The sequence below is a fragment of the Terrapene carolina genome, unplaced genomic scaffold, assembly GCF_002925995.2.
Source record: "Terrapene carolina triunguis isolate 2854851 unplaced genomic scaffold, T_m_triunguis-2.0 Scaffold96, whole genome shotgun sequence".
Classification (NCBI taxonomy): domain Eukaryota; kingdom Metazoa; phylum Chordata; order Testudines; family Emydidae; genus Terrapene; species Terrapene triunguis.
In genome coordinates, this window is record NW_020664447.1 from 42038399 (window position 1) to 42060132 (window position 21734).

The 21734-nt window shown below is 41.3% G+C and overlaps 1 protein-coding gene across 1 annotated transcript in view; it reads right to left on the reverse strand.

The window, feature by feature from the left end:
• Positions 1-21734, reverse strand: part of CHP1 (calcineurin like EF-hand protein 1) — a 35216-nt gene that overhangs the window by 8681 nt on the left and 4801 nt on the right. Inside the window, exon 2 of the mRNA XM_024201755.3 lies at positions 15520-15592. Within this exon, the coding sequence (XP_024057523.1) occupies positions 15520-15592 (73 nt within the window). The remainder of the gene's footprint in view (positions 1-15519; positions 15593-21734) is intronic.

A 21734-nucleotide genomic window follows, 5' to 3' on the forward strand; every position in this document is an offset into this window, starting at 1 on the left:
GGAAGCAAGAATATGAGAGTCTTCATAAACTTAGCTGTAGAGAAAGTTGCATAAAGACTGAGTAAAGTCTAATGAAAGGATCCACAATACAGCATACCCGTGTGGATTTTACTTCTTCGGAAAAGTACTTTGCTGTTTGCTTTCCAACCATAATAGTGCAATAGCTGTTAAAAGTTTATTAATGGCACCAAGATAAGGAGACTAGTGCTGAGCTTGTATTACATTACACGCCTATAATAGTGCTAATTTATCAAGTTAATACCACTTCTCAGATACAGCAAATACCAATTTGTGCAAGCAATTCTACCAAAGAATTTTAGTTATCCCTCTAGAATGATTGGACAATACGCAACTACAGTAAAAGAAAGCAACATAATGAAAAGCAAGTAACAACTAAAATAAATTGTGTTTAGGAACAAAGTCACTTGAGTTGGAAGGAACTTTAGATTAATTCATCTGGAGAGATGTATCACAGCCTTGATATCCCCAAAAGCCACTAATCAATTTTCAGGTTTTAAATTTTAATTTCTTTCTGTCTGGACCCTTTGTTGTATGAGCAAGATATTTATATAATGCTGTGGAAGTTAAAGTTGAGCTTGTTTCTGTATCAAACAGGAAGTTTTCCCTACTTTAGAACAGTAGCCATTTTCTATAGGCGCCCATCTAAACTAAATAGCTGTGCTGCTTAAAAACTACACTGGTGGATGAAGTTACATTAGTATAAAAGAGTGTGCACTTGTATAGCTTATTCAAATTAAGAATGCAAAATAAGCAACAATAAAGCACCTCTATAGTTATACTGCTATGTTTGTAAAAAAAGTCTGACCAGTATAACGGTCAGTAATTGGTACAAGACTTCCTTATTCATTTAGACCTGTAGCTGGAAAGGTATTAATTAGTGGTAGAGGTCAAGATGTACTAAAATGCTGGTTGAAAATGTAAACACATTTCTGCCAAGCAGCAATAATTTCAAACTCTTCCTTGTTGGGTGCCTAATTTGTGACCTTGTGCCAGATTTGCAGAAATACTAAACACCGACAATTCCACTTGAAATCAACAGGAGCTTTGGGCACTCAGCCCTTTTGAAATTCAGCTAAAAGGTCTCAAGTTGGGCACCCAAGAACTAGTTGCTTTTGAAAACTGTCTTAAGCAAATGAAGTGGCAATACCAGATGACAGTCAGTTCAAGCTTCTCTAAGCACCAAACCTAGTACTGCAGGAACCTGAACATGAGGACATTCTGGAGGCAATTATGAGCTACTACTTCACAGAACTATAAACATTAGACAGAAAGACCCATGGAGTCTAGTCTCACCTATTGCCAGTGGGGAACTGCTCCCCACAATGTTCTCTAGTGCTCTTCCAGTCTAGTTTTAAAATTTCTCCTGCTGCTGATATACTTGATGACCCAGCTGTAGTGTAACTATTGCTGGGGTCCCAATTTAAGTTCCCTCTAAGCTGTGCAGTCATGCAGCTGCCTATTAAGCCTCGCGCAGGGGCTCAGGGCTGCAGCAGGGAGAGATTCCTCTCTCCCAGCATGGATCTGCTGTGGCAGGAGAGAGGAGCCCCCCCCCCCCACCCAACCCTTGGCCCGGGCCAGGGCTACCGGAGCTGCCAGGGAGAGGAGCCCCGCACTTGGCCCAGCCCAGCCCTGCCAGTGCTGCTGTAGCCAGGGAGAGGCACCTCTCCCCCGGCCCAGAGCTGCTGCAGCGACAGAGGGCTGGGGTGAAGTCCTCTCTCCCCACTGCAGCCCGCATCCCAAACCCCTCATCCCTGGCCCCACCCCAGTGCTCACACTCCAACCCTCTGCCCCAGACCTGAGCCCCCTCCCGCATCCCAAACCGCTCATTCACAGCCCCACCCCAGAGCCCGCACCCCCAGCCAGAGCCCTCATCTCCCCCACATCCCAACCCTCTGCCCCCTCCCACACTCCAAACCCCTCGGCCCCACCCCACGTATTTTGTTACATGCACCAATATGGAGGCGATGGGTCACACAGCGCCTCCATACTGGTGCACATAACAAAATTCATTCTGCACATGGATGTAAAAAATTAGAGGGAACACTGGTCCCAATTATAGTATATTTGTCACAACATGATTAAAACAGACTATGGTCTTACAGTGGTGAAATGACCAGGTTTTCTGACCATCTCCGAACAATGCTACTGACCTGTGCATGCCCATGCCTGTGTTATGCTTCAGAGACATGATTAAGAACCATCTATACATCAAAAATAGATAGCCATGTTGTAACCCAAACCCCTCAATACTGTTCTATTTGAAACAGATGAGGAGCACAACATATTAGTGATTTAAACAAAGATGTGCATCCACATTGGGGTAAGAGCCATTTTAACTACAGTGCTTTGGCTCCAATTCCAATGTGTAGGGCCCTACCAAATTCACAGTCCATTTTAGTCAATTTCACGGTCATAGGATTTTAAAATTGTAAATTTAATTATTTCAGCTCTTTAAATCTGAAATGTCATGGTGTTGTAATTGTAGGGGTCCTGACCCAAAAAGGAGTTGTGGGGGGAAGGGGGTCACAAGGTTGTTTTGGGGGGGGGGTTGCGGTACTGCTACCCTTACTTCTGTGCTGCTGCTGGCCGTGGTGCTGCCTTCAGAGCTGGGTGCCTGGCCAACTGCTGCCGCTCTCCGCCCAGCTCTGAAGACAGTGTTGTAGTAAGAGTGGCAATACTGCAATGCCCCTAAAATAACATTGTGACCCCCCTTGCAACTCCCTTTTGGGTCAGGACCCCCAATTTGAGAAAAGCTGGTCTCTCCCATGAAATCTGTATAATATAGGGTAAAAAGCACACACAAGACCAGACTTCACAGTCTGTGATGCATTTTTCATGGCCAAGAATTTGGTAGGGCCCTACCAATGTGTACAAGCCACTGAAAGCAACTACTCCCACATCCTGTCTAGAATTTTCCATTGACATAACATCAGATTCCTTGCTTGTTAAATTTCAGCTTCAGAGAATTTACATTCAACAGTTCAGCCTCATGTTGTGCCTGGTTTATGGCAAGAGATTAAAAATTAACTACAAGTAACCCCTAGGTTTCAAATCCACTTCTATTTTTGTTCATTAAGGGGACATTATGGTAGGGATTATAATTGGAATAGCAGCAACAGTCATAAAAATAACTGAATGCAGAAAGGCAAGTTGTACCTCATTTTATACACCAAGGCCCCTCAGAGTCATTAGGGACCTACTTCACCTGGCTAAGGCTGGAGCCTACAGGAAACTGGATGTTCTATTTCTTCCTTGTTCATGTTCCATAGCAACAGGCTTCTCCCAGTGAGACTTTCCAGGAACCCTGTTTCTACTAAAACCTTGCTTAAAGGTTGCTTTGCCTATGATTTTTAACTGCAAATTGGTTAGTCTGCATAATAAAGAGCATCCATGACATTTTTCAGTACTAAACAAGTGTTTCTGCTGCAAACAATTAGTAGCTTCTAGGTAGGCTATGTATTTCTGAACTGTGGGATGTGTCTCCTGAAGGGAACACAAGAGCCCAACATGGGGGAAGGGAGGGGGAGACACCCACCTCATTGCCTTGTCCCAAGCAGCTGAAGGGCCATTACTGGCTGCTCATTCTTTCACAGGCTACTGCTCTTATGTTCTGTCTTCCTTGACTAGGTGGTTATACAGAGTGCTGTTTCCTTGATGTCTGACAAGACAGTGAGCACCCCTGTGTAGAACCAAGGAAAGAACTGAAGAGAGAATGTGACAACAGCTGTGGGGGTAGATAAATGGAAGACAGTTCCCAAAAGTGAGGAAAGGAGAAACAGGAGGAACTACTGGAGAAGTGGGGAGATATAAAAGTGAAATAAAGGGAGGAGAAAACTGGCAAGGAGAGTAAAGCTTGGTCTATGCCGGTTTAAAAAACACCAACAGAATTTGGGGGAAGTTTCCCTGTGTAGACCAGGCCAGAGAGCTGGGAAACAAATGTCAGAAGTGGAAGAGAACTAGGAGAAGAATAATGGGGAGAGGAAATGAAAAACAGAAAGCAAAGCAGAAAAATACAAAGGAGATCAAATGGGTAAATGAGTCAGGTGAGATAGGGGAGTGGCACTATATGCGAAAGCAAGCATAGAGTCAAATATAGTAAAAAAAAATTAAGTGACTGACACTACTGTAGAATCTCTAGAGATAGAAATTCCATGCTTGAATAAGGCGACTAGCAGTAGGAATATACTACAGCCCACCTGACCAGGATGGTGATGGTGAAATGCTTAGGGTGATTACTGGTTTTCTGTTTTTGTAGCCTCTCTAATGGGGGATTTTAGCTATTCCCATACTGAATGGCAACATGTCACCTCAGTACCGGATACAGAGAAAAAAAATTGTACACATGATGAATGAGAGCTTCTTGGAGCAGCTAGTCCTAGAAGCCACAAAGGGAGAAGAAATTTTTGACTTAGTCCTAAGTGACTCTCAGGATTTGGTCCAAGAGGTGATTATAGCTGAACTACTCAGTAATTGTGACCATAATGTAATTAAATTTAACATTCTTGTAGAGGGAAAATACCAAAGAAATCCACCACAGTAGCATTTAACTTCAAACAGGGAAACTACATAACATTGAGGTGGCTAGTTAAACAGAAACTAAAAGGAATAATCACAGAAGTAAAATGTCTGCAAGCTGCATGGAAACTTTTTAAAAAAAATCCTGTAACAGAGGCTCCAACTTTATGTATACCCCCAAATTTAAAACAAAAAAAACCACAGTATGAGGGTCAAAAAATGCCACCATGGCTAAACAAAGTAAGAGGTTGTTAAAGACAAAAGGACATCTTTTTAAAATTTGAAGTCAAATCCTACTGAGCAAGAAAAAAAAGGAGCATAATCTCTGGCAAATCAAGTATGATTAGGCAGGCCAAAAAAAGACTTTGAAGAACAACTAGCAAAAGACCCAAAAAATTAACATAAGCAGGCTTCCTGCTTAACAATCAGTAGGGCCACTGGACAATCAAAATGCTAAGAAAACACTCAAAGACGACAAGTCCATTGTGGAGAAGCTAAATGAATTCTTTGCATCTGAGGTCACTGCAGAGATTGTGAGGAGATTCCCAGACCTGAAACCATTCTTTTTAAGTGATAAATTTGAGGAACTATCCCAGATTGCAATAGAGGTGGTTTTGGAACAAACTGATTAATTAAACAGTAAAGGCACCACAACCAGATGGTATTCATCCAAGAGTTCTGAAGGAACTTTAATATGAAATTGCAGAACTACTAACTGTGGTACGTAATCTATTGCTTAAATCAGCCTCTGTACCAGATGACTGATGTGTAGCTATTGTAACACTATTAAAAAACACACACAAACACACTCTCACTCTCCAGAGGCAATTCAGGCCACTGGCCTAATTCAGTATCAGGCAAACTGATTGAAACTATAGTAACTAACAGAATTATCAGACATAGATGAAAATTATATGCTGGGGAAGAGTCAACATGGCTTTTGTAAAGGGAAATCATGCCTCACCAATCTATTAGAATTCTTTGAGGGCAAAGGTGATTCAGTTTATATACTGTACTTGGACTTTCAGAAAGCCTTTCAGAAAGGTCCCACACTAAAGGCTCTTAAGCAAAGTAAGGAGTCATGGGATACATTGGAAGGTCCTCTCTTGGATCAGTAACTGGTTAAAAGGTAGGAAAAACTGGTCAGTGGAGCAAGGTAAAGAGTGGGGTCCTCCAATAATCTGTACTGCTCAGCATATTCAAATGATCTGGGAAAAAGGGGTAAATAGTGAAGTGGCAAAGTCTGTGGACAATACTAAATTGCTTGAGAGTTAAGTCCAAAGCTGACTGTGAAGAGTTAAAGGGAGCTCACAAAACTGGCTGACAAGGAAGGAAAATGGCAGATGAAATTCAGCATTGATAAATGTAAAGTAATGCACATTGGAAAAAATCATCCCAAGCGATGGGGTCTAAATTAGCTGTTACCTCTGAAGAAAAAGATCTTGGAGTATTTGTGGATGGTTCTCTGAAAACATCTGCTCTATGTGCAGCAGCAGCAGCTCCCCACCCCAAAAACCCCAACAATGTTAGGAACCATTAGGAAAGGGTTAGATGATAAAGACAGAATATCATAATGCCACTGTACAAATCCATGACACCCCCATACCTTGAATATTCCATGCAGTTTTGGTCAATCCATTTCAAAAAAAGGTGTTTGCCTTTCTCAATAACTAGGGGTATGGAACAGCTTCCACATGAGAAATTAAAAAACAGACTGCTCATCTTAGGAAAAAAAGATGACTAAGAGGGGATATGATAGAGGTCTATAAAATCATGAATGGTGTGGAGCAAGTGAATAGGAAGTGTTATTTACTCTTTACAACACAAGAACCAGGGGTCACCCAATTAAGTTAATAGGCAGCAGGTTTAAAATAAACACAAAAAAGGACTTCACACAACCACAGTCAGCTAGAATTCATGGCCAGGGGGTGTTGAAGACCAAAAGTATAACTGGATTAAAAAAAATTAGATAAATTCCTGCAGGATAGGTCTACCAATGGCTATTAGCCAAGATGGCCAGGGATGCAAGCCCATGACCTGGGGCAGGAAGAATCACGTGATAATTGCCTTGTTCTGTTCATTTCCTCTGAAGCATCTGGCACTGGCCATTTTCAAAAGACTGGATACTGGGCTAGATGGATCATTGGTCTCATCCAGTATGGGTATACTTATGTTCTAGATGTGGTATTTGCATCAGTGCATGAAAAAAAAACAGTAAATTTGTTTATTTTAGACAAAACTAGAATCCTTCTTTCCCCCTGTACATTTGTAAAACATGTCATGTCAGACACACAAGTATTCCAACCAATTTCATAGAATCATAGAAGATTAGGGTTGGAAGAGACCTCGGGAGGTCATCTAGTCCAACCCCCTGCTCAAAGCGGGAACAACCCCAACTAAATCATCCCAGCCAGGGTTTTGTCAAGCCGGGCCTTAAAAACCTCTAAGGACAGAGATTCCACCACTTCCCTAAGTAACCCATTCCAGTGCTTCACCACCCGCCTAGTGAAATAATTTTTCTTAATAGCCAACCTAGACCTTCCCCACTGCAACTTGAGACCATTGCTCCTTGTTCTGTCATCTGCCACCACGGAGAACAGCCTCGCTCCATCCTCTTTGGAACCCCCCTTCAGGTAGTTGAGGGCTGCTATCAAATCCCCTCTCACTCTTCTCCTTTGCGGACTAAATAAGCCCAGTTCCCTCAGCCTCTCCTCATAAGTCATGTCATGTGTCCCATCCCCCTAATCATTTTCATTGCCTTCTACTGGATGCTCTCCCATTTGCCCACATCCTTTCTGTAGTGGGGGGCCCAAAACTGGATGCAATACTCCAGATGTGGCCTCATCAGTGCCGTATAGAGGGGAATAATCACTTCCCTCAATCTGCTGGCAATGCTCCTACTAATGCAGCCCAATATGCAGTTAGCCTTCTTGGCAAGAAGGGCACCCTGTTGACTCATATCCAGCTTCTCGTCCACTGTAATCCCCAGGTCCTTTTCTGCAGAACTGCCATTTAGCCAGTCGGTCCCCAGCCTGTAGCATGGGATTCTTCCATCCTAAGTGCAGGACTCTGTACTTGTCCTCGTTGAACCTCAGATTTCTTTTGGCCCAATCCTCTAATTTGTCTAGGTCACTCTGGACCCTATCCCTACCCTCTAGTATATCTACCTCTCCCCTGAGTTTAGTGTCATCACCAAACTTGTGAGGGTGCAATCCATCCCATCATCCAGATCATTAATGAAGGTGTTGAACAAAAACAACCCCAGGACAGACCCCTGGGGCACTCTGCTTGATACTGGCTGCCAACTAGACATCGAGCCGTTGATCACTACCCATTGAGCTCAATGATCTAGCCAGCTTTCTAGCCCCCTTTAGTCCATTCATACTTTAACTTGCTGGCAAGAATACTGTGGGAGACTATATCAAAAGCTTTGCTAAAGTCAAGATACACCACGTCCACCACTTTCCCCATATCCACAGACCAGTTATCTCATCATAGACGGCAATCAGGTTGGTCAGGCATGACTTGCCTTTGGTGAATCCATGTTGACTATTCCTGATCACCTTCCTCTCCTCCAAGTGCTTCAAAATGGATTCCTTGAGGACCTGCTCCATGATTTTTCCCAGGGACTAAGGTCAGGCTGTAGTTCCCCAGATTCTCCTTCTTCCCATTTTTAAAGATGGGCACTATATTTGCCTTTTTCCAGTCGTCTGGGACCTCTCCTGATTGCCATGAGTTTTCAAAGATAATGGTCAAAGGCTCTGCAATCACATCAGCCAACTCCCTCAGCACCCTCAAATGCATTAGATCCGGCCCCATGGACTTGTGCATGTCAAATATTGACAAATATCCCAGAAACAACGCCCTGATGTAGGCAGTAACTACTTTTATTGATTGCATCATGGTGCCATTCTCTCATTTTCTAGGACTTCATTGTGTTTTTCACGTTTCTAAGTTAAAATAACTTAGCTGACTAACTCTTTCTGTAATAAGGCATAATTATTCAAGACCGAGCCTATGGGAGACCATAAAATCATTCTTTGTTACTGTTCTAATAGTGCTTTAAAATATTTGATAGGTGAACTTACCAACTCTATTCTGTACCATGAGCAAGTGTGCTGCACATCAGTGCTAATTTTCAGAATAGTAATTTATTCAACAAAGATTCAGTTTGATCTGAACCAATTTTTCTCTCCAAATTTTTCAAAACTGCCACTTAATCAAAAAAACCCAAAACCAATTGTTTGCCCAGATGTACTCCAGAGCCCAGAGCTTGTGAATCTGACCTGGAATTGTGTAATTTTTCCCTTGCTGGTTTAGTGGGAACTCATCTTTCTTATAAATTAAGTGTTTCAGAGCCTCACGTTTTGAGCACTGGAACAGAAAGGGGAGTGCAACTCCATTATCCATAAAGTCACTCCTCTCTGGGACTAAATTTATTTAGAAAGTGGGAGATTCTACCTTTGTCATTGTTTGTTCTGGATGATTTTTCTGAGCACAGAGCTTCCTACTTCAGACTCCAAGACCTTATCAGCACTGAAAGTTAAACTGTTTGCTACAGTCATGTACATACCCTTTGAAACCAATAGTTAGGCAACAGATGTGACAGGAGTTTGACACTGCAGGAGTAGTTTAGTAATTATTCACCCTAGTAAAGGCAAATGAACTCCCTTTTCCACAAAAGCTTCTACTCTTAAGCTACACACTATTACAGACTGGGCCACAACTGGCAGTAATATATTTGTATAAACTCAATAGATTAATTTTAAGCCTCGACAGAGGAAATAGGTGTGAATTTGATCCAAAAATGTCTACCACCTTCACACGCTAACTTTGATGTTTAAACTGTTGGGTAGTGTAAAAAAGGTTTATGTTCATTTGTGTAGGTATTCAAGATTAACATGAAAATAACTAGGGTTAGAAATGGTTTCCCAACACAGTACACTTCCCTGTTTAGCTTGAAGTAGAACTGGCAAACTTATGGATAAATGGCTTTTCAACTCATATGAAAACATTCCTGAAAAATTCTCATTCTGATAGAAACTAATTTTTTCTAACAAAAAAATGACTAAGTGTTTGGTTCTGTTTGTGCCCAATGCAACACTAAAATTTGCATCAAAAGGTTAACCTGTTTTCAAAGTTTGCCTGTGAAAAGTTGCTAATTTTAGAGGAGTCTAGCTTCAATCATATGTCCACTCCATGGAAAATGACAGCTTCAACAGCCTTCCCATTACAACAGTATTTTGTCTCAGTCAATTGTTAACATATCTTTGACAATGAAAAAATAAGACTAACACTACATTCTACCTTCTTATTCTAATAAGGATCACGACAACATCTTGCTTGGCGCTGAAATAATTCAAAACAGATTTAGCACTCATCTTTTCAGGATGCAAACCCCCAAAAGCTATGGTTTACTGTAAACCATATCTCTGAAGTTTAAGACTAAGGCTGAACTAGAGCTATTTGCAAGGATGCCACTTGGCTAATTCAACTGGGATCAATGAGTCAATGATCTAGGTTATTCATTCTGAGACAGTGGTCCACTGAATGCAATCTATGGAGCGCTTCCTGGAGGTCTGCAAATCTGTCAAAATTTTCACACCAATAGATATCCAACTTGTCTTACAGAGAAAAAAGCTGTGCACAGACTAGTGTACCTGAGCTAGCTTAAATCCAACAATAGCAGTGAAGACATTATAGCACTAACTTCCATTTGGGTAGTACAAGCCTAGCACAGACTCTGGATAAGTACAGAGTGGGCTAGCAAACATTGAAGCCCGTGTTGTGCTATCTTCACTGCTCCTCTTACCTACGCTAGCTGCATTCAAGCTAGTGTGAATAGGCTAGCTCTTGCACAGCTTTTGCTGTGTAGATGTACCCTCAGATTTCAAGGAGTGATGCTTGCTATTAGTTATAGCCCATTCCAAGGCTGAGTTTCCTGAGGTTTATTTGGCTAAACAAACGCTAATCAACTCTTCACACTTTGAATGACTGACTCATCTGTTACTTGTTTCCTTGTTGTGAATTCAGTAGATCAAATTTGCAAGAGACATCAAAATGGAAGGATAGCAAACGTGAACAGAACCAAAATCCCAAATTACCTCAGTAGATGAAGGACAATACAGTATTAACATAACAGTTCAACAACCCCAAAGAAAAGGTTAACAGTAAAGATATAAAACAGGTGGGGACATAACCAAGACACTGCACTCATGTAATTAAAACAAGTTTAATTTTTGTTTGTGAATATATATTTAGCAAACCAGGAAGTAACAAAATGTCAGAGGGGAAAGTTTTATGAAGAATCAACTTCAAACTTTTCTGTGCCAAACTCTCCATGGCCTGGTTGATTGGCACAGTGCTTAATTCAGTTTTCACTTTATTTTTGTAGTTCTCATTTGAAAGTTGTACACAGAAGACAAACTGAAGAACTCACACTCTGCACCCTTTTGATATGAACAACGACCTTTAAGAACAACATTCAAGGCTCCCACTCTCCTGTTTGTTCTTTTATTGAGCAAAGTATATAAAATACATTTAAAAGGTGCAAATGAACTACAAGTGAATGATTTGCAGATCAAAACAGTATCAAGTTAACTAGGCATCACCAAGACAATTAATAGCCTGTGACTCAGCAGCAATACAAACAATCCTTTTAGTCACAGAAGCAGCTGCAAAGAGGGTATCATGGCTGCAAAGAGGGTATCATGGAACAACTTTTGTGATAAGTATTTATAAAAGTCAGAGGTGACCTACAAAAGAAAATATGGTTTTGTATTTGTGTCCTTATAATAAGGCTTGAAATTTTGTTGTTGTTTAAATCTTAGAAATATCAGGAATGTTAAGTCTGGTCTTGTATTTTTCGGAGAGATTTCTTGCATGGCTCAGACTGTATATTCACATTACAACCCTATGTAGCTAGAAGAGTTCGTAAGTCAGTTGCAGCTTTCTGAAATCACTTCTAAAACATCTTTTGGTTTAAAATACGTTTCCACAAAGCGTCAGGAAGGTTTTTCTTCAACACTTATATCTGCAGCATGAGGGACCCACAAAACAGCAGCTTCCATAGCTAAATCTTCCACTTATAGCCTCCTCTTAGCTTAGAGGGCCCTGGGGACAATTAATATTTAGAAGGATCTCAATTAAGTTCACAGGTGTTAGAGCTTTAAGCAATCTGAACAAAAAAATAAATTTGTTAGTCTCTAAGGTGCCACAAGTACTCCTGTTCTTTTTGCGGATACAGACTAACACCGCTGCTACTCTGAAAAAAATAATTGTCTCTCAATCAGGTTCTCACTTGCATGGTTTACCTGATGCTATACCTATCAGTTCTCCACAGAATTTCATATAAGACAAGACCTGAATTTAATGTAAACAGGCAAAAAGAAAACCTTTTATAACTGTCTTTTGCACCTTCTATAGAGAAGAAAAACAATGGCAGCAAAGTAGGGCTGTCAATCACATTTAACTCACGCAATTAACTCAAAAAAATTAATCGCAATTAATCGCATTTTTAAAATCGCACTGTTAAACAGAATACCAATTGAAATTTATTAAATATTTTTGTATGTTTTTCTACATTTTCAAATATATTGATTTCAATTACAACAGAATACAAAGTATACACTGGTCACTTTATATTTTTTTATTACAAATATTTGCATTGTAAAAAATGATAAACAAAAGAAACAGTATTTTTCAATTCACCTCATACAAGTACTGTAGTGCAATCTCTTTATTGTGAAAGTGCAACTTACAGGGGTTTTTTTGTTACATAACTGCACTCAAAAACAAAACAATGCAAAACTTTAGAGCCTACAAGTCCACTCAGTCCTACTTCTTGTTCAGCCAATCACTAAAACAAACAAGTTTGTTTGCATTTACGGGAGATAATGCTGCCCACTTCTTATTTAAAATGTCACCAGAAAGTGAGAACAGGCATTTGCATGGCACTTTTGTAGCTGGCATTGCAAGGTATTTACGTGACAGATATGATAAACATTCGTATGCCCCTTCATGCTTCAGCCACCATTCCAGAGGACATGCTTCCATGCTGATGACACTTGTTAAAAAATAATGCATTAATTAAATTTGTGACTGAACTCCTTGGGGGAGAAGTGCACGTCTCCGGCTCTATTTTACCCGCATTCTGCCATATATTTCGTGTTCTAGTACTCTCAGATCACTCAGCATATGTTGTTCATTTTACAAACACTTTCATTGCAGATTTGACAAAACGCAAAGAAGGTACCAATAGGTGATTTCTAAAGATAGCTACAGCATTCGACCCAAGGTTTAAGAATCTGAAGTGCCTTCCAAAATCTGAGAGGGATGAGGTGTGGAGCATGCTTTCAGAAGTCTTAAAAGAGCAACACTCCGATGCGGAAACTACAGAACCCGAACCACCAAAAAAGAAAATCAACCTTCTGCTGGTGGCATCTGACTCAGATGATGAAAATGAACATACGTCAGTTCACACTGCTTTGAATTGTTATCGAGCAGAACCAATCATCAGCATGGACGCATGTCCTCTGGAATGGTGGTTGAAGCATGAAGGCACATATGAATCTTTAGCGCATCTGACATGTAAATATCTTGCTATGCCAGCTACAATTGTGCCATGTGAACACCTGTTCTCACTTTAGGTGACATTGTGAACAAGAAGCAGGCAGCATTATCATCTGCAAACATACAAACTTGTTTGCGTGATTGGCTGAACAAGAAATAGGACTGAGTGGACTTGTAGGCTCTGAAGTTTTACATTGTTTTGTTTTTGAGTGCGTTATGTTTTTAAAAAAAAAATTCTACATATGTAAGTTCCTTTCATGATAAAGAGATTTCACTACAGTACTTGTATTAAGTGAATTGAAAAATACTATTTTATTTTTAGTGCAAATATTTGTAATCAAAAATATAAAGTGAGCACTGTACACGTTGTATTCTGTGTTGTAATTGAAATCAATGTATCTGAAAATGTAGAAAATATCCAAAATATTTAAATGGTATTCTATTGTTTAACAGTGTGATTAATCGCAATTAATTTTTTTAATCGCTTGACAGCCCAATAGCAAAGTGTTTTAGCTAAAAGTTTAGCATGTCTTGCCCCCATATCTGTCTGTAAGAGCATTGAGTAAGTGGCAGAAAATTTCCAAAACTCTCAATAAGTGGAAGTTACAACTATGGAAGCTGCCGTTTTGTGGGTCCTCGTGCTGCAGATATTAGTGTTGAAGAAAAGGCTTGCTGAGGCTTTGGGGAAGCAATATTTTAAGCTTAACAATGTTTTAAAAGGGGTTTCAGAAAACTGAAACTGACTTCTGAACTCTTCTAGCTACACAGGGATGCAATGTGAATAATTTCTGTAGGAAAAAGAAAATCTGCACAGCATCGTTAGGTGTGCATAGTGTTTTACAAACATTAGAGCCTAGAGGACCTCCTCCCCCCATTTGCGTTAGGTATTTAAACAAAAATAGCCCCTGCTGCAGCGAGTTTATAATCAAAATGGTCAAGACTCAGTTGAGTGTAGAACACAGCTGCAGGGGGGAGGTAAGGTAGAGGGATAACAAGGGTGACCAAATACAAGGTTGCATATATTAATTGGGATGCTTTTTTAAAAGATAAGTGAACAAGATATATTAGTGACTGAACAACAGGTTACTTGTCCCATGGCCATTAGGCCATTAACATGGGCCGAGATGGGTCTTAAAGTATTTGAGAGAATCAAAGCAGTGGCTCTGAAAATTGGTTTGGAGGAAGAAGCCTTTTGGTAGGGTTGGGCATTTAACTGGTCAAAAAATAATTGGTTAACTGACTGAGTCAAACATTGATCAAATATGGTCAGTACTGTCAAATATTTTAAATTACTAGTTTATTAGAAGAGTATAAAGTCTTACTTTTTTGTTAGTCTCCAATATGCATAGCCATGGATAGACATTTATGCCTAATTACAAGTTTACTTAACTGGGTTATTTAACTCAGAAAAATTGACTCAAGCAGTAACAGAAGGAAAAACAGAGCAGGAAGGGAGGGGTCTCTCCACTCCCCTCACTAGCACAGAACTTTTAATATGATTAGCAAGGTTTGGCTGGGGACACAGGTGGGGAATGAGGATTATAAATGGGATATTTGTTGAGGGGGAGAACTGGGTGTTTATTTACATAGTCATTTAATGCAGAGTTGTTTGCTTAATGAGGGTGGAAGAGTTAACAGTTGTGATGCATTTGAGAAGAAAGAGCTTTAATGGCTGTGCCACTTTTCTTGGTTTTAGGAAAGAGGTTTAGTGACTGAACCCTTCTTCTCTCCTCAGCTTCCTTCTGAGTTAATTTCTGTGCGTCTAGTCAGTTTAGATCAGATTTTAAACTCTCAGGAGCAGGGATGATAACCACCTTTAAACAAGTTTAAAGGTGGTTTATAAAGCCCATGTACACTAAAGGCTTGGTATTCAAATAAATAACATGTTTGAGAAAATTCCAGACAACCAAGATGCTCAACTTTCTATTAGTTCACCTTTTCCCCCCAACAGCATATAGTAAGTGATCAAGACATTTAAGTAGGCTTGCTAACAAACAGTACCATAATGAAATCCAAAAGGTAGGTCATCATCATCAACATCAGGGCATTCTTCCTGGAATATCTGACATTATTTGACCAGCCAATTGACTGGCTTGTCAAGCTTACCATTTGGTATAATTTTTTAAAAAGATGTCTGACTTTTGTTGACACTGATTTTTATACGCATTTTAAAACATTGTCTGGTGTATTGTGCTTTAATTGTAATTGTCTGCTGCTCTCCAAATATCTAACTGCTTTATACACATTTAATACATAAATTTAAAAACTGCTTTATTTTAAGATGTTCATTTTAGGTCAGTAGAAAGAAGACTCCTGATTTATCAGGTGGGAAGATCTGTGAACAAAATCTTATTACATTAACCATCATAACTAACTTGAATTATCACAAGCTGAATGCTAGAAAATACTTACCTAAGAGTCCCATTCTCTCCTTTGTCTAGGCTGGTGAACCGACTGTACAGACGCGTGATCTGACTGTGGGAAACTGGAGGGAAAAAGGAAATTAGACAAGTCAGTTAAACAATAACCCCATATCCAGATTGGTTCATTACACTGAACAAGTCATCTGCAAACAGACAGATGAAAACACTAGAGCACTAGCAAGCTTGTCAGCAGTCTGAGCTACACTGCCCCTTCCCACCTCTCCCAATAGCAGGGAGTAAGTCTGGGGTTCTCCCATGAAATCAAAAGAGTAGAGGCCAGTGCTGTACATCTGGTAAGGGGGATCAGTTAGCGTGTGGTCTTTAACAAAAAGATCAGTGAGACGTTTTCAACCCTGGCAATCTGCTTAGTTTACATTTTCAAGGCTAAAAATTTAATGATAGCCAAGATCAACCCCAATATGTCTCTCCCTACCCCTAAATTGTCAGAATCCACAATCAAAAGCCTTTCATGCCCCAAAAGTCAGTTCTGTTCACTGCATCAACCCCTTCCCAAATCCCCACTCAGGTTTGAAAAGTGGAAGTTCACATTTTTATAAAACTACATTGATACAGATTAGACTTGTAATTTGCTTTCAAATTCACTTTCTAAATTCATACAATGTGAATATCCTTCAATTGTATTTTCTGTATTGCCAAGCTAACAAACCAAAGCTCTTATCTCTTCCATATTTCTGATGACCAAAACATTTTAAAATCTTGCTTACAGCTAGGGTAGTTCCTCTGGAAAGCTAGCTGGCCATGCAAGGGAAAAAAGGCAGCGAAGAATGCATCAAACCTACTTGCCTCCTCCCGCAAAAGTCTGCCTGAATCTGAATGCAACTAGTTTCCAGGGTTCCCTGCTGTACTTGTTTCCATCTCTAGGACTCATTCAAATTAAATAAAAGAGACCACGCAAAAGAGCTCAGTTTTGAGAGAGCAGAGCAATAAAGCTTTCAGATCAGAAAGTTTAAGGGCGCCCATATGCAGACAAGACAAACATTACATACCCAACAAGTCTACAATTAGTGGTAGAAATGCCAAATTCAAAACAAACTATTCAAAACAGCCCAGGTATTGGAGGCAACAACCGATATGGCGCTGCCAAAGATGTTGTCTAACATCTTACAAAGACACTAGTGAGGGAGTTCTTTCTGTGGATTCTGGAGTCCTGATCCCACAAGTCAACTGGCAGGTCTGCATTGGCAGCACAGCTCAGACCTTGTTAGGTATTTCAGATGTGTACTAATTTAATACACACCTAGAGAAGGCGTTTCCTAAATCCTTATGTTTAGTCTACAGCCCTCTATAAGACTTAGTTATAAAAGTGACAGTAAGGGCAACTGTACACTACAAAATTAAGTGGACTTAAGTTATGTTGACTTACAGCCACCACAATAATTCAATTGGTTTTACACATCCACGCTACACTCCTTGTGTCAGCGGTGTGCTGTAAGGATAAGATCTTTTCCTGTAGCCATATTATATGGCCGAAGGCCTTTGTCTGCAGCCATATTAGGAGAGCAGCAGCCATTAGCCAAGAAGCAGAAAGTCGCATCTTCACATTCCATTCAAACAATGTAATATTGGGCTGTTAAGAAGGCGATCCTGTCCTAATAGCACCGAACATCACCAGATAAAGAAAAGATCTTAAGATGGTTAAAGAAAATTTAGTTTGATAGCATTCTGTCTGGCAAGAAATCACTTATCAATAGTTGTGATTGTGAAATCCTCATTTCTTTACTGTTTTGTCTTTAGGGTCCCCACTTCTCTGTTGGGAGTCTGTATGATCTTGGTCTGGTTCTTCGATTGTTTCTGTCTGTTACATAATTTTGCTAGGTGTAAATCAATTAAGGTGGTGGGGTATGACTGGTTAAAAGATTGTTTTACAGTATGTTAGGATTGGTTAAAGAACTGTTAACCAATCATTTTACTAAAATATTGCTAAAGGTATAGCTAAGCAGGACTCAAGTTTCACTATATAAACTGGGGTCCAAGGAGACCAGCAGAAGAAACAGAAGAACTCACCTCTAGACGGACATGCAGCAACCAGAATCCAGATGAGACTGGCCTTGCCTGGCTAACAGGGAAAGTCTGCCTGCATGATCAGGATTGGTGAGCATAGCATTGCATGCTTAGCATGTGTATTTAGCTTGGTGATTGTTAATAAATAGAGGATAAGGATATTACTGTGTAAGGCTCTTTCACTGGTAAAAGGTCCCGAAAACCTGCAAAGAGTACACCTTGAGCCCTAGGAACTGGATAAAGGTGGGCGCCCCTGGAGCAGTGGTGGGCAACCTGTGGACCACACGCAGTCCGTCAGGATAATCCGCTGGCAGGCCACGAGACAGTTTACACTGACTGTTGGCAGGCATGGCCACCCGCAGTTCCCAGTGGCCATGGTTCGCCGTTCCCGGCCAATGGGAGCCGTGGGAAGCAGCGACCAGCACATCCCTGCAGCCCATGCCGCTTCCCGCAGCTCCCGTTGGTCGGAAACGGCAAACCACGGCCACGCCTACGGATGGTCAGTGTAAACAAACTCTCGCGGCCCGCCAGCAGATTACCCTGATGGGCTGCAGGTTGCCCACCACTATCCTAGAGTGTGCAAGTAACAGAATTTTGTGCGGGTAACAGTGCGTCCTCACCAAGAGCACTTGCACTGATTTAACTGCCTGTGTGGGGCATTGTGGGATGGTTTCTGAAAGGCAGCATCAGTTGCTGTAAGCAATGCAGTGTCTACACTGACATTGCATCGACCTAACCACATCAACTTAAGGGCATGTTGGAGGTGGAGTTATTAAGTCAGTGTAGTGAGCAAGTTACATCGGTGGGAGCTACATTTTATTGTAGACTAGTGATACTCAGATCTCAGTGGCTTAGGAGCCAAATTAACAAACATTACCCAAGAGAGCCACAGTAGTGTGAATTCATTTTTTCCATTAACTATTGTTTTTATATACATCTTTTTCCCCACAGCAAAAAGACTGACCAAGTATTCTACAATTGGTCAACATTGTAAAAGCATCCTGATTGGTTAACTGTTTTATCATCATGTGCTGCAAAAAGCTTCAGGAGACACATTAAAGAGATACTTATGGCTCCCAAGCCTCAGTCTGAGTATCACTGGTGTAGATGCTTATGTCAACCTGACTCTGTAGCATAGACCAGGCCTTGGTGTGCTAATTTAGTACCACGCCAACTCAGTTGTTTCAACAGCTGATAAATAGGGTTTATTAATAGCAAATGTTTATTCCTACCTGAACAGGTTGCACAGCAGGTATCAAGTCTGTATGATTGGGACACAATAACTGAATTCTTTTATCAGGCTTGTGCTTTCACTGAGTTATTTGTTTAAACTCTGTGTTCACTTCTCTAGGATGGGCTGCCAACAGCAGTTTGCTCCATGTTTCCTTGACAACCTTGTGTCTTAGCATGGGTTGGGCAATATGACAATTCCAAATAATGCAAGCACATAGCAAATTGGCTCTGGTGTTTCAAATATTGAAGTTCATTGTATTATAGATGCAGTCAATAGGTCCCAGAGCTTTAAATATTTACCAGATGCATACTTTTGAGGAGTAGAGTTAAGTGATGGGGAAAGAGGGATGCACTACCATCTAAGTCCAGGCCAGTGTCCAGAATTAGAAGCCACTGGAAAGGAAGAAGGTGCCAGGATTTCTACTCAGGTGCCATCTTTTGGATCACCTTCCAACTAGGAGAAGTTTGATAAATTTGAAAACTGTGTCCTTGCTACTAGCTGGGTTAGAGAGGGCATTGTCTTCTCCCCATTGAGAATCACATGACTGCTGCAAAGGGGAAGCAAGTCAGGCCTCTGCTAATATGTTCCTCCCCCAGCTTATCTTTTTGGCTGACTTTCTGAGTTCCTGGAGGGGGCTTGACCCCCGCTCCACCCTAGGCCCCATCCCTTCCCAAGCTCCCACCCCACCTCTTCCCACCCCCACCCAGCCTCTTCCCATCCCTGCTCCTCCCCTTCCCCACCAGCACCTCCTGCATGCCACTAAACAGCTGATCATCAGTGGGTGGGAGGCGCTGCGGGGAGAAGGTGATTAGCTGATCAGTGGGTGGTGCTGAGCACTCACTTTTTTTTCCATGGGTGCTCCAGCTGCAAGTTTATCATGGAGGTCACGTAATCTGTGACTTTCTGTGACTTCTGCAGTGGCCAGTGCAGCTGGCCAGCTCAGGCAGCCCCATGGCCAGCCACACCAGGCTATGCTGGGGCAGTCTTGCGCCACTGCATCCCCCTGCCCCCCCAGCAGGAGTTTGGGTGTGAGAGGTGGCTCAGGGCTGGGGCACAGGAGGGGGTGAGGGCTCTGGGAGATGCTTACCTCAGGGGGCTTCCCGAAAGTGGTGACATGTCTCTCCCTCAGTTCCTAGCTCCGCCTATTGCCTCCGCCTGCAGGCACCGCCCCTGCAGCTCCCACTGCCTGCGGAGTCATCTGGCAGAGCCAGCGCTTGGGGCGGAGGCAGCTCACCTATGGGGAGCCTGCCAGCCCCTCTGCCAGCATCAGCAGGGGTCCTGGGCCACGCACCGCTGCCCGCGCCCCCCCAGCACTAGCAGGGTCCTGCCCCCCTCCCCTCCTGTTTTTGTCAGGAGTATATAGTACAAGTTATGGACTGGTCACAGGGATGCAAATTTTTGTTTACTGCCTGTGACCTGTCCATAACTTTTACTAAAAATATTAAAAGAGCCTTACCTATGCTCCCCCATAAAAATCTGCAGTGCTCAACTCTGCTGTCCTCAGCATTCTTGAATGGCAGTGTGAGAATGACATTCACTACTATCCACAAAATGCTGAAAGGCAACAGTGAAACTGATTCGAGTTGTGTTAATTTCACTTTGATTTTAGCTTTACCAAGCAGCATCAGTGGTGGTCCTTGAGCAATCTGCAGCCTCAGGAAGATAACATTTCCTACTTTAGTCATCCTTATTCATAAAATTTAAATTCTACAAGTGATCTTAAGTGCTTTGAGGTAGAAACTGTCTTGTTTTTTCCCCATTAAGCACTTATGGTGCCCCAGGGTATGCTATCAATTGCGTATGTTTACATTTGTTTCATGTTTGGAAAGGCCCTTGCAATCAAGAATCCACTTGAACTTTTCTATTAAAAGTTAAATTTTACACATATCTACAAACTCTTGCACTCTCTTCAGGGAAATCTCCCCGCCCTTGTAGCCAGTAAACTGCTTTTAAACACCCTGATTGGGACTACTACAATAATCCTTTTGGTGCACTTACGTTTAATATTTCAGCATCACATGTTTTTAAGAGTCTTATAGTACAGATGTATTGTTATCAAACAAAAGTGCATTTTGAGAAAGTAGGTTTTCCGTGTAACAGATATTCATTTGAAATGAGTTTCCCCAATTAGTTCTCTTTTGTGAGCTTCTGCATACAAGCCTAACTTGCTCTGTAATCCCCTCCCACTGCACACAGACACAAAGGAAGTGGACAGATCAATAGTAATCTCTGATTAGTCATGAAACAAGATAATTATATGATCAAAAAATTCAAAGACACAGGTCACAGGCAGGGCAACAGATATTCTGTGATAGAGGTTATACCCTAAGTGTTTAGGTGCATTACTTCAGCACAAGGGGGAAAAGGGTGTGACCTAATAGTTCAAGTACTGTAACATTCCTATGTCTATTCAAGGACCTGTAAAAACCAAATGTCAAACAAACAACATTTTCCAAACCGGGCATCATTCCAGACTTCTCTCCTATTTCTTACACTGGCTACTGAAATTTGCATTTCAGGGGGGTTCTTAAGATGGTCTTGAAACAAAGTTCCAAGCAAATTTCCAAGTTGATCAGCATGAACTAAGGGGGGAGGGGAAAACAGCAGTACTGTAAAATGCCATGTAAGTTCTTAGAATGGTACTACCACTACCTTGGACTAAGGAATTCAGGGAGCAAAAGTTCAGAAGTTACTGTGGTTACACAAGAATCTACTGACGATTACTTGTCAGATGGCTGGGTTTTAAGGGACATTTAACCCGTTTTCCTTCTTGAAAGCCTTAACTATACAGGTATAGCAGAATTACTATTATGCACAGAATGAATCTCAGACTGTCAGCACAGACTCTAAGTATGAAACAATCCAAAACTTGAACCGAAATTTTAAATTCAACATGTGAGGAAATAAAAACAGGCTGCCACAAAGATCTTTTTTATCCACTCCAGGTA